Source organism: Rattus rattus, chromosome 4 (genome assembly GCF_011064425.1).
Source record: "Rattus rattus isolate New Zealand chromosome 4, Rrattus_CSIRO_v1, whole genome shotgun sequence".
Classification (NCBI taxonomy): Eukaryota; Metazoa; Chordata; class Mammalia; order Rodentia; family Muridae; genus Rattus; species Rattus rattus.
Genome location: NC_046157.1, coordinates 133,833,836 through 133,846,802, shown reverse-complemented (window position 1 = coordinate 133,846,802; position 12,967 = coordinate 133,833,836). Strand labels below are relative to the sequence as shown.

The 12,967-nt window shown below is 41.2% G+C and overlaps 2 protein-coding genes across 5 annotated transcripts in view; one reads left to right on the top strand and one right to left on the bottom strand.

Moving 5' to 3' along the window:
• Fam126b (family with sequence similarity 126 member B) overlaps positions 1-12,967 on the bottom strand; it is a 67,967-nt gene that overhangs the window by 30,797 nt on the left and 24,203 nt on the right. For 3 of the 4 annotated variants that reach the window (XM_032901168.1, XM_032901171.1, XM_032901169.1), the window contains exons 2-4: positions 11,599-11,696; positions 884-964; positions 167-268 (exon numbers count right to left, since the gene is read on the bottom strand). In XM_032901168.1, coding sequence (XP_032757059.1) covers positions 167-268; positions 884-934 — 153 coding nt within the window. In that variant the 5' untranslated portion in view covers positions 935-964; positions 11,599-11,696. Of the gene's footprint in view, positions 1-166; positions 269-883; positions 965-3,360; positions 3,386-11,598; positions 11,697-12,967 lie in introns of those variants that run through there. The other variant, XM_032901170.1, reaches the window with a different exon arrangement.
• Positions 8,314-8,613, top strand: LOC116898517 (barrier-to-autointegration factor-like). The gene has a single exon (XM_032899743.1). The coding sequence runs from the start codon at positions 8,314-8,316 to the stop codon at positions 8,611-8,613; it is 300 nt and encodes a 99-aa protein (XP_032755634.1).

Below are 12,967 nucleotides of genomic sequence, written 5' to 3'. Positions count from 1 at the left end.
TAAAGGTGGGGGTGGGGAAGCAAAAGCAACTATCAGGATGGAAAATAGAAGAAAGAAGCTTTCTAGCTCCACAAGTCAGACAGGAAACTACAAACTTGCATGTATGTCATTTCAGTACACAGTTCATCTCTTCTTTAGGACTTACTTTTCTTCTAAGGTTTCCTACCTCATTGTTTGAGTCTTGAATAACTTTATAGAGAGCTGGCACAAGGGCTTTTTTCCGGTGCAAGGTTGCTGCATAACTGGTAATCTGAGTGTCAGGTAATGCCTACGATAAAATCACCAAAGGACAGTAAAATGAATTTAATTATTAGGAAACAAATTTATTTAACATCGAGTGCCACTTGAGTAAAAGTCAAATAAGAACATTTAAAACAAATTAGCATAATTAACATTAAATAATTCACACACACGTTTTCTAGCTGTTTATCCATGAAAAATGATCACAAGTTATATATCATAACTGACTTCACCAAAACAGGTCACTTTAAAGCCTTCCAGCCCGAAAGAGCAGGATGTATCCAGTTCCTCTACTGAGGCTTTCCCAACACATCTCATAAGTGTTCATGTGTCACAGTTTCCATCACATCTATCTGACTGTTAACCACGGGAAATCAAAACAGAGAACAAATACTATTATTAAAACTTGAAGATGCCAGTCTTCTACTGGATATATCTTAATCCTAATAATTCTTTTTATTTCTACATAATTCCTTTGACCCTTATTCATATTAGCTCTATTTGAAAGACCAACCAGAGAAGCATTACTCCATATTCCAAGACTTCTATTTAAAAGTGTATCTGTAGGGCTCTTCACAGAACACACTAGCATCACTGACCTTCTCACACACACACTCTACAGTCTTATTCCAACCCGCTTTACCTTGAATTCTGATAACCATTCTTCTACAACAGCTCGTTCTGATCCCAGCATCTTCCTTTACCTTCTAGTCTTCTTTTATCTCTAAAATACATTTTTTAAAGAAATGAACCGGAAGATAACATTACCCACAGAAATTATCAAAGGTACATAAATGTATACATTTCACTAACCAAGAAAGCTATGTAGTTTTTATTTTAGATAATGGCTCATGCTCAGTTTCACACACAAATAAAACCTATTAAAAATAAATTCTATTTTTGAGCGATGTAGTAGAAACCCACTGTCTCCACCCTTTCACATTTTTCCCACTGCAGAGTGTCCCAGAAGATGTCTTAGGCTGGTTATCTATGACTCAGTACTGGGGAGGCTGAGGCAAGAGGACTGTGAAGTGAAGGCTAACTTGGGTGACATAGTACGCACTAAGACAAGCCTGGACCACACAGCAACACCCTGGGTCAACATAATAAGAAGCTGAGAAAAAGCAAGGGTCATATAGCTGGCAAGCTGATTAAGTAACAAAATCAAAGTGTAAATTATAATTCCAATTAAAGCTTACTTTTAAAAAAAGCCTGGAAAAAATATGCTTAACTGTTAAGTGCTTGCCATTGATGGTAGTCTAACCTATTAACTTTGGATAAAAATAAGATACACTGTGTTTCAATCTTTTTTTTTTTTGTCCCCCAAAAGGAAAGAATAAGAAAAAATAAGACAAATAAAAAATAGAACCTGAAGAAGCAGGACTGTCTGTTAACTAACTGAAAAGTTCTCTTACTAAAAGGATGCACTTTCTATGTTTGTTAAACTCCTCACTAGATTTTAAAAGTAGAAATGGTTCCATTACGACATTTTCATATATGTATATGATGAACCTTGATTCTATTTCCCCATGCTGCGCTCTCTTATTACTTCCTCCCCTAAACTAAATTTCTAATTTAAAATTCCACAAAAAACCTCTAACTTAGAACCCCACAATACTTCAGGGGCACCACAGAGTGCTAATGTAATACAGAATAAGAAAAGGAGTAAGATATGCCATTACATCTTAAAATATACTGACAGATTTGCTCATCAAGTAAAGTCCAAAATTAAGATCAATGAGGGAAGCCAGGCAGTGGTGGCCAACAAGCAACTTTAATTCCAGCACTTGGGAGGCAGACACAGGAGGATCTCTGAGTCTGAGGCTACCCTGATCTATAGTGAGTTACAGAAAAGCCAGGGCTACACAGAGAAACCCTGTCTCAGAAACAAACAAACAAACAAAACAACCACCAGAATAAAACAAATAAGTGATGAGGGAAATCACAAATTATGAGATATTAAATAGATACTAATATAAAAAACTAAGGGCCAAATGTAGTGGCAGAGACCTATATACAATGTTAGCACTCAGGAGGAATCGGCAGAAGAATCAGGAGTTTAACACTGTATACCAAGAATTTGCCTCTTTTAAAAAATAAAAACAGATAAATCAAAGGTATTGCTCCTTTTCTTTTCTTTTTTAAATTTAAAACAGGGTCTCACTGTGTATCTCTGGCTAGCAGCCTGGAACTTATGACTTAGATCAGACTGGCCTCAAAATCATAGAGATCCTGGAAAGCAAATCCAGCACCACTGGGGCTACACAGAGAAACCCTGGCTCAAAACAAACAAACAAATCACAGAAACCTGGCGTCTACCTCCCAATCACTTATAAATGGGATTATAAATGTTGGTCACTGTGCTTAACAAAGGATATGACTTTTTTTTTTCTTTTTTTTGAGATAAGACTTTACTGTGTGTCTTGGAACTTGGCTGTCTTGGAACTCTGTAGGCCAGGATGGCCTCGAACTCAAAAATCCTCCTGCCTCTGCCTCCAGAGTACAAGGATTAAAGATGTATGCTATCATGCCTGGCTCAAAGTTTATTTTTATATTTGATATTGACACAAATGATTTTTAAAGTTACCTTAGAGACACATACTGAAATATTTAGTGGTGAAATGCTTGGGGTTTGCCTTAAAGTAACAAGGGATCCTTTAGTGGTTCATAGTCACTGACTGGGTGGTAAGGACACTGGCTATGACATACCTCATACCGTCAACTTGATTCATACAGAAGGAACCCTAACTGAAGAACAGCCTCTGACAAATTGGCCTGTGGGCATTTTCTTAACTGCTAATTGATGGAGGAGACTCTGGCTCACTGCTGGGTGGAACTTTGGATGTATTTAAAAAAAAATGTAGCTACATGTGAGACTTCAAGCAAGCACTCCTCTGTGGGCTTCTGCTTCAAGCTCCTTCCTACCTCGTTTCCCTCAGTGATGGAACTGTAGAAAGTGTAAGATGAAAAAACCTTTCTTCTCCAAGTTGGTTTAAGTCATGGTGTTTATTAATGTAACCCAAAACGAACTAGAACAGCCTCACTCAATCATGTTTCAATAATGACATATAAAAGGGGCAGAGGAGGGGCTGGGGATTTAGCTCAGTGGTAGGCGCTTGCCTAGGAAGCGCAAGGCCCTGGGTTCCCGTCCCAGCTCCCGAAAAAAGAACAAAAAAAAAAGGGCAGAGGCCATCCAGTGACATGGGTCTCAACCTGGACCAGTCACTGCATGACCACTCCCACAAGTTCTGCACCACCATCACCCCAGCACATCTTACAGGCGGGACAGATTATGCAGATTGAAGGATTTGTGGCTGGGTGGACACCCCAGTCAGACTGCTGGGAGCCTTGCCTGGTAATGGAAGACAGCCAGTTTGCACTCTATTATTAGGGGACTTCTTCTGGGCCACTCTCACAGATTCCAGGGAGTTTCAAGTATACTAGGTTTCTTTTTTTTTTTCTTTTTTTTTTCTTTTTTTCTTTCTTTATTAACTTGAATATGTCTTATATACATTTCGAGTGTTATTCCCTTTCCTGGTTTCGCAAACATCCCCTCCCCCCCCTTCATATGGGTGTTCCCTCCCACCTCCCCCATTGCCACCTCCCCCAACAGTCTAGTTCACTGGGGTTCAGTCTTAGCAGGACCCAGGGCTTTCCCTTCCACTGGTGCTCTTACTAGGATATTCATTGCTACCTATGAGGTCAGAGTCCAGGGTCAGTCCATGTATAGTCTTTAGGTAGTGGCTTAGTCCCTGGAAGCTCTGGTTGCTTGGCATTGTTGTACACTAGGTTTCTACATCCCACTCCTAATTCCAGTACTCTCTTTCTCTGCTCCCCATCACCCACATGATCCCTCCTGTTCCCATCTCCACCCACTCCTAGTCCCCCCCCAAAAAAATCTATTCAATTTCCGGTTCCCAGGGAGATTCATGGGTTCCCTCTTGAGCCCTCCAGAGGGAAATAGCCCAGAGATCCAGGATAGAACAACAACAACAACAACAACAACAACAACTCAATGAGATGATTCCTAATGATATTCTGCTGTACTGGAACCAAGCCAAATTATCATTAGAAAGGCATCATCTAGCAACTGATGGGAGCAGATGCAAAGACCCAGAGCCAAACACTAGCTGGGGCCCAGAAAGCTCAGAAGAGAGGGAAGGAGTGAAGAAACCAAAGGGGGGAAGGACACCAGGAGAACATGGCCTCACACAATCAACTAAGCAGCGCTCACAGGGGCTCACAGAGACTGAATTGACAAACACAGGCCCTGTGTGGCTCTGAGTTTGGGACTCAGCATATTTGTTATGGTTGTGTAGCTTGTTTTTGTGGAACCCCTAACAGGAGTGGGGGCTATCTCTGACTCTTGACTGAGCTTGGGACACTTTTCTTCCTACTGGGTTGCCTTGGCTAGCCTTGACAGAGGGTTTGTGCCTACTCTCCCTGGGAGGCCTACTCTTTTGTTATTTTGTTTTGTTTTGAAGGGAAATGGAGGAGAGGATCTGGGAGAGAGAGGACATGGAGGGAGGGACTGGGAGAAATGGAGAGAGGAGAAACTGTGGTGGGGATGTGATGTATAAGAGAAGAATAAAAATGGGGGCACAGGATAAGAAAAGAGTAAATTAGATACAAATATTTAAAAATAGGTGTAACCGTGTCTCTTTGTAGATGAGCACGTGAGTATATGTACTCTCAAAGGCCACAGAGGGCATCAGATTCCCTGGAATTGGAGTTACAGGGGTCCTCTGCAAGAGCAGTATGCACTCTTAAACACTGAGTCATGTCTTCAGCCCCTTGCACTGGAAATAAAATGTGACTGATCTTATGTTGATAGCCATTTTGCTTAGTACACAAACTTAATTATATTATTCTGTCTACTTTGTTACAGCTTGAAATGTCAATAATGAACAATAAAAACTAAATATTTAAATATGTGAATCTTGATATAACAGATACAAAACAAGGGTGTTACATTTATTCATTTACTTATTTTTGTAGGTAGGCTATGGGGAGTGTACATTCATAGACTGCTCTGAGATCTAAGCAAAACTATGAATCCCTATTTCAGAAAAAGGAAACTAGGGCTGCGGATACGGCTCAGCTGGTACAGCGACTGCCTAGCTTGTTCCCAGTACATAGAGAGAATAGAAATACCAATACAGTCTAATGGGTTAAAGAGAATTTTGGCCTATAAAACATATGCTTATGGAAGAGTTGCTTCTCGGTCACCTCAAACATCTTGTTTATAAAAATGAGGACAATAGAAGTATCTACAACAAAAGTTTTTTAGTTTTTGTCTGTTTTGGTTTCTTGATACAAAGTCTCACTGGGAAGCCCTTGCTGGCTTAAGACTCAGTGTGTAGACCAGGCTGATCTCTAACTCATGGCAATCCTCTTGCCTCTGCTTCTACAGTGCTAGGGTGAAAGGCGTGTGCTACCATGCCCAGCTGACATGAGATCTTTTTTTTTTTTTTTTTTTCTTCCTTTTCTTTTCTTCCGGAGCTGGGGACCGAACCCAGAGCCCAGGGCCTTGCGCTTGCTAGGCAAGAGCTCTACCACTGAGCTAAATCCCCAACCCCAAGATCTTTTTAACAGAATAAATAACACACAATCTTGAAATAGTAATTGGCATATATCCTTAATGTTAGCCGTTAGTAGTAGTAGTTGTACTAAAATAATAATAATGAAATTATTTAGGTTTTTGACAATTCAAGAAGCATTTTTATTCTGAGGTAATAATTGTTAATTATTATCTATATTAGAAATATTGTCAAATAAAATGCTAAGGATACAACAATGATGAGTAAAAAGAAAATGGTGCTTTCAAGTGTTTCAAGGAAACTAAATTATTAGATAAACAAAGTCATCGGATTACTAGTGTGATATATGAGACAGTAATAACTGTTACTGCAAATTCTTTTTTTTCTTTTTTTTTTATCTTTATTAACTTGGGTATTTCTTATTTACATTTTGATTGTTATTCCCCTTCCCGGTTTCCGGGCCAACATCCCCTAACCCCTCTCCCTCCCCTTCTATATGGGTGTTCCCCTCCCCATCCTCCCCCCATTACCGCCCTCCCCCAAACAATCACGTTCACTGGGGGTTCAGTCTTGGCAGGACCAAGGGCTTCCCCTTCCACTGGTGTTCTTACTAGGCTATTCATTGCTACCTATGCGGTTGGACCCCAGGGTCAGTCCATGTATAGTCTTTGGGTAGTGGCTTAGTCCCTGGAATCGCTCTGGTTGCTTGGCATTGTTGTTCATATGGGGTCTCAAGCCCCTTCAAGCTCTTCCAGTTCTTTCTCTGATTCCTTCAACGGGGGTCCCGATCTCAGTTCAATGGTTTGCTGCTGGCATTCACCTATGTATGTATTTGATGTATTCTGGTGTGTCTCTCAGGAGAGAGCTACATGCAGTTCCTGTCAGCCTGCACTTCTTTGCTTCATCCATCTTATCTAATTTGGTGGCTGAATGTGTATGGGCCACATGTGGGGCAGGCTCTGAATGGGTGTTCCTTCTGCCTCTGTTCTAAATTTTGCCTCCCTATTCCCTGCCAAGGGTTTTCTTGTTCCCCTTTTAAAGGAGTGAAGCATTCGCATTTTGATCATCCGTCTTGAGTTTCATGTGTTCTGTGCATCTAGGGTAAATTAAGCATTTGGGCTAATAGCCACTTATCAATGAGTGCATACCATGTGTGTTTTTCTGTGATTGGGTTACCTCACTCAGGATGATATTTTCCAGTTCCATCCATTTGCCTATGAATTTCATAAAGTCATTGATTTGTTGTTGTTGTTGTTGTTGTTGTTGTTGTTGTTGTTGTTTTTTCTTTTTTTCGGAGCTGGGGACCAAACCCAGGGCCTTGCACTTGCTAGGCAAGCGCTCTACCGCTGAGCTAAATCCCCAATCCCAAAGTCATTGTTTTTTGATAGCTGAATAATATTCCATTGTGTAGATGTACCACATTTTCTGATCCATTCCTCTGTTGAAGGGCATCTAGGTTCTTTCCAGCTTCTGGCTATTATAAATAAGGCTGCTATGAACATAGGGGAGCATGTGTCTTTGTTGTATGTTGGGGCATCTTTTGGGTATATGCCAAGAGAGGTATAGCTGGGTCCTCAGGTAGTTCAATGTCCAATTTTCTGAGGAACCTCCAGACTGATTTCCAGAATGGTTGTACCAGTTTGCAGTCCCACCAGCAAGTTCCTCTTTCTCCACATCCTCGCCAGCATTTGCTGTCACCTGAGTTTTTGATCTTAGCCATTCTCACTGGTGTGAGGTGGAATCTCAGGGTTGTTTTGATTTGCATTTCCCTTATGATTAAAGATGTTGAACATTTCTTTAGGTGTTTCTCAGCCATACGGCATTCCTCAGCTGTGAATTCTTTGTTTACCTCTGAACCCTATTTTTTAATAGGGTTATTTGTCTCTCTTCGGTCTAACTTCTTGAGTTCTTTGTACAAATTCTTTTTTTTTTTTTTTTTTTTTTTTTTTTCGGAGGCTGGGGACCAAACCCGGGGCCTTGCGCTTCCTAGGCAAGCGCTCTACCACCTGAGCTAAATCCCCAACCCCCTTTGTACAAATTCTTAAATTTGATTAAAAAAATGTCAGGCATGGTGGCATATGACTTTAACCCCAGTACTTGGGAGGCAGAGACAGATCTCTGAAGTCAAGGCTAGCCTGGTCTACAGAGATAGTTTCAGGTGGGCCATACAAAGAAACCTTGTCTCAAACACACACACACACACACACACACACACACACACACACACACACACACACACACACGGAAAAAGATTATGAAGATATTTCAAAGTAAAACTTAGATTATGGCAACTGTTATTGAAAAGACTAAATTCCTTAAGGCAAAATTTAAAACTGTATTATATGATAGTACACATAGCTACATGTTCTATGCTGAAAATGGCTATTTAAATTAATCCAAATAAAATTTACTTATTTTCCTGCTTTAAGATAGAAACGAGGCTAGCTGCTTGAGGAATCGGCGGGAGTGGCTGCGGCTCGAGGAGCCGAGGAGCCGTTACCAGAGCTGGAGCTGCCGGTTAAGCCTAATCAAGATGACAACTCCCAAAAGCACCGTGGCAGAGCCCATGGGGGAAAAGCCAGTGGGGAGCCTGGCTGGGATTGGTGATGCCCTGAGCAAGAAGCTGGAGGAAAGGGGCTTTGACAAGAAGTATGTGGTCCCTGGCCAGTTTCTGGTACTAAAGAAACATGAAGACCTCTTTCGAGAATGGCTGAAAGACACATGTGGTGCCAATGCCAAGCAGTCCCGGGACTGCTTTGGGTGCCTTCGAGAATGGTGTGATGCCTTCTTGTTATGTTCTCTGGGGACCCCTCAGCCCCCAGCCACAGCATAGTCTCCAGAATCTGCAGCAGGGCAGGGCGCCTCCCTGTCCTCCACGAAGGAAAAGATTGCTGTTGTCACCCTCATCTCCTATGTACTCCAGGGTCTTTTGGGAGTTCTCTCCCCCCAGCATTTCAACCTTTCTGGGTTTCTTGCCCTCGAATGCCTTCCCCTTCCCCTCCCCCTGCAGTTCCATGGCAGCAGTCCCCAGCCTTCCTGAATGGATTACTGCCTCCTTCTCCCTCACCATCTGTTAGATGACCTTTGACTCCTTTTTTGGGCAAAAACAGTCACTGTCTTTATAAAAGATTTTTAAATTAATAAAGTTAGTGGCCTTCAAAAAAAGATAGAAACTAGATCTTTTCTGTGTTATAATAAAATGTGGGCTCAGGAGACTACAGAGATGCCGCAGAAGTTATAAGAACACACTGCTCCTGCAGAAGACTTGAGTTTGGTTCCTAGCATCCACTTCAAGTGGCTCATAACAGCTTACGACTCCAGCTCTAGAGGGATCTGATGCCTCTGGCCTCTAAGGGAACCTGCACACACACATGTACACAAGTACACATGTGCAAGCACACACACACACACACACACACACAAATGCACACAGACATGAAGGCATGCACGTATGCACCAACGTGCACACATAAATCAATCTTTTTTTAAATGTAGGTTCAGTCATTCTATGACGAAAGTAAAGATTGTCTTCCAGAATGTTTATTATTCAAAGACTTGTGATCACTGGGGTCTCATGATCAGGCCTTAATGTGAGAGTAATGAGGAGACTGGCATCATATCGGACAAATAAATGACAGCTTGGAGGAAAGAGGCTTCCTTCCAAACACCTGGAGAGAAGGAAGGCCAGAGATAGCTCACTGGGTAGCTACATTTTCTGCCAAGCCCAATGCTCTGAATTCAATCCCCAAACCCACGTGGTGGAAGTAAGAGAACTGACTCCTGATGTATGGTGACTTTCACATATGCACATTTGTGCACACACCTCACAACATGCTGGCAAATACATCGATACATGTTTTTAAAGGACCTAGAGAGGAGCTTCATTAAGATAGCTTAAAGTAAAAAAATAAAAAGGCAACATGTGCGGTGCAATGGGGTACAGTGTGTATATAGAGGAGCTGAACGAGAAAGACAGTCTCCAAACAAATACTGCACACAAAGGGGATTTTTCTGACTTTTATAGGTTTGAGGGGATGAACAGAAGTTATAGTGTAATTTAAACTGCATAGCTTATGTGCCAAGGAGCCAGGTACTAGGTAAATTTACCTTCTAACTTCGATGGGGAGGGCTGGACTTATCTCTTCCCTTTCTTTCCAAGACCTGTGTGCTCTAGACTTCATAGCATGGGCCTGTCAGCTATAAGGAGCCATGGCCTGATTTTTTGAGAGACACAAGACAGAGGGGGGTTTGTGATCTAACAGAATATACCTTGGGTAGGTAGCATTACTCTCCTTACAAGTCTTACTGATGACTTCACTTCATGAAGCAATCAGTCCTGTATTCCAAATTCCTCTCTAGTATTTTCTCTAATGTTTGAGAGTCTAATGATAGTTATTCTGCTCTCCTAATGTGGAGTCATACAATTACAGACTCTTAGCTGAGGAGGCCATTCCAGCCAAGTTCATCAGTCCTCATGGGGAGATAGTAAAGGAATGCATGCATACACAACAGCATACACTCAATAAGGCTGGGAAGCCTGCAGCATGTGGATGTACGTTCTATGCTGGTGAATGAACATCGAATCTACGAATCTACTCATTTAGCTGGTATGGGTATAAGGCTGACGGTGTTGATCCCCCTTCCCTACAGCCATTCTGGAGACTTCATAAAACATACCAGTTTTTTGTCAGGATGCTGGATCAAGTTGTCAAGACTCTATGTAGCAGGAGCACGGCCTTTGCAAGTTTCCTTGCCCCTATTTTGAACCTTGTCAGTATAAAGCTTTCACTAACATGGCCCTGTCAGCCATTTCTGAATTCTAACCAACTGTTTTCCTGGGTAGATTCAACTTAGTGATTCTACTCATTCCCCATTCTCATCTTGACCTGTCCAGGCATGTTTTCTATGAAAACAGTGGGATTGTCTGGGTGTGTACAAGATCTTGGGTTCAAGCAAAATAGATTTGGGAATAAGCATTTATTTGGGCTCTCTTTTCTCTTCTAGTCACTTCTTGCTGTCTAGTTAAGGATGACCTTGAACTCCTGAACATCCTGCCTCTACCTCCTAAGTACTAAAATTACAGGCATAAAACAACACCTGGCTTTGACTTTGCATATTTTGCACATTTTTTTTCCTTTTTTTTCAGAGCTGGGGACCGAACCCAGGGCCTTGCACTTGCTAGGCAAGCACTCTACCACTGAGCTAAATCCCCAACCCCTTATTTTGTACATTATTAATGAACATTAGAAAGAGCAGTTTATTTTCTCTAGCCACATTTCCTTTTTTTTAAAAAAATTTATTTGTTTACTTATTTACTTATTATCTGTAAGTACACTGTAGCTGTCTTCAGACACACCAGAAGAGGGCATCAGATCTCATTACAGATGGTTATCCCATGTGGTTGCTGGGATTTGAACTCAGGACTCTTGGTAGAGCAGTCAGTGCTGCTAACCACTGAGCCACCTCTCCAGCCCTTAGCCACATTTCAAATACTCAGAATCAACATGTGATTATTTTTCCATATCAGACAGAACAGAAAAAGAACACAGCCGTCAGTCACAACAGTGATCTAGATGTACTCTGATATCACAATCATGCTGAATAAATGAACTAAATAAAAGTAAAATTCAGATAACACATTTGTTAAATGCAATTACTAAAATAATTCAAAACTGAATTCAAAGACAGAACAATGTGATCATGTCAGATAAAACTGTTTAATAAAGCTACTCACCAAAGACTACCAAAAATTCTTAACATGTTTAATCATATGGGATATTTATTCATCTTTTTTTTTAAGTTAAGGTCATAATTTTACCTGTCTTAAGATCAGTTCTCTAAAGGAGGAGGTGGCACAGGAATACAGCAGAGTTCAAGTGTGGAATTCATTTGTTGAGAGTTAAATATTTTCCAACTCTATAAAAAAGAAAAAAAAAGTAAGAAAATATTCTTAAGAATAGACACACAAAAAGGCAAATTCATAAAACAGTTCATCATGTGTGTGTGTGTGTGTGTGTGTGTGTGTGTGTGCGCGCGTATGTGAGTGCTGATGGTGCATGTGCATGTATGTGCACGTATGTGTACGGCTGCACACGATCATGTTCCTCTATTGACTCCTGCCTGACCCCGACCCACAGTACTGAATATTGAGCACTACTGTTTTTGGGTTAGGCTGGCAGCTAGCAGGCCCCAGAAATCTACCCATTTCTGTATCGTGCCCAATCACTGGGATTACAGACACAGGCAGAAACACCTGGCTTTTTACATTCAACTCAGGTCCTTGACGCTTGGTCAGTGAGCACATTGACTTACTCACTGTAGCTCATCTAACATTAAAGAGTAATTATAGACCCTGTAACATTCTGTAATAACTAGAGTTACTTGTGTATCTTCCCATATCTAAGCAAAAACATTTAGAGACGAAAGTCTCAATTTTAGCTTCAAGACACTAGGTAGATTATATAAATTGCTAGCGATTCAGCTGAAAAAGAATCTATAAAGTTGGGGTTGGGGATTTAGCTCAGTGGTAGAGCGCTTGCCTAGCAAGCGCAAGGCCCTGAGTTCGGTCCCCAGCTCCAAAAAAAAAAAAAAAAGAATCTATAAAGTTAGGTCTTTTCCATATAAAAAATACTGACTCTAAGTTTTGAAACATATTATAATATGAAACATATTATAATCACTATAGTGATGCACTCTTTCTCTCACAAGAGTTTTCTTTAGGCTTCCACCTACCCACCCATTTTCCACTCCTAAACTAAATAATTAAGCAACAATGGAAAATAGACCACAGTCACATAAACTTGTTTATAACAAAGATGATAGTGCAATGCAACCGGAAGAGGTTTAAATAAAAAGATGTTAGAGGTCAATTGGCTGTCTCTATGGGAAACAATGTACTGTGATCCTTAACCTTACACTGCTCACAAACACAAATTCTAGAGACCAGCAAGATGGTTCATCGGGTTAAGGCACTTGCTGCCAAGTCTGATGACTAGAGTTTGATTCTGGGAACCCTCAAGGCAGAGGGTAAGAACTGACTTCCAAAAGCTATGCTCAGACTTATACATGCATGGGTGTTTGCGGATATCTCCTGCCTCCCATTAAATGTTTTCAAGGAGGTTGGGGATTTAGCTCAGCGGTAGAGCGCTTGCCAAGCACAAGGTCCTGGGTTTGGTCCCCAGGTCCGG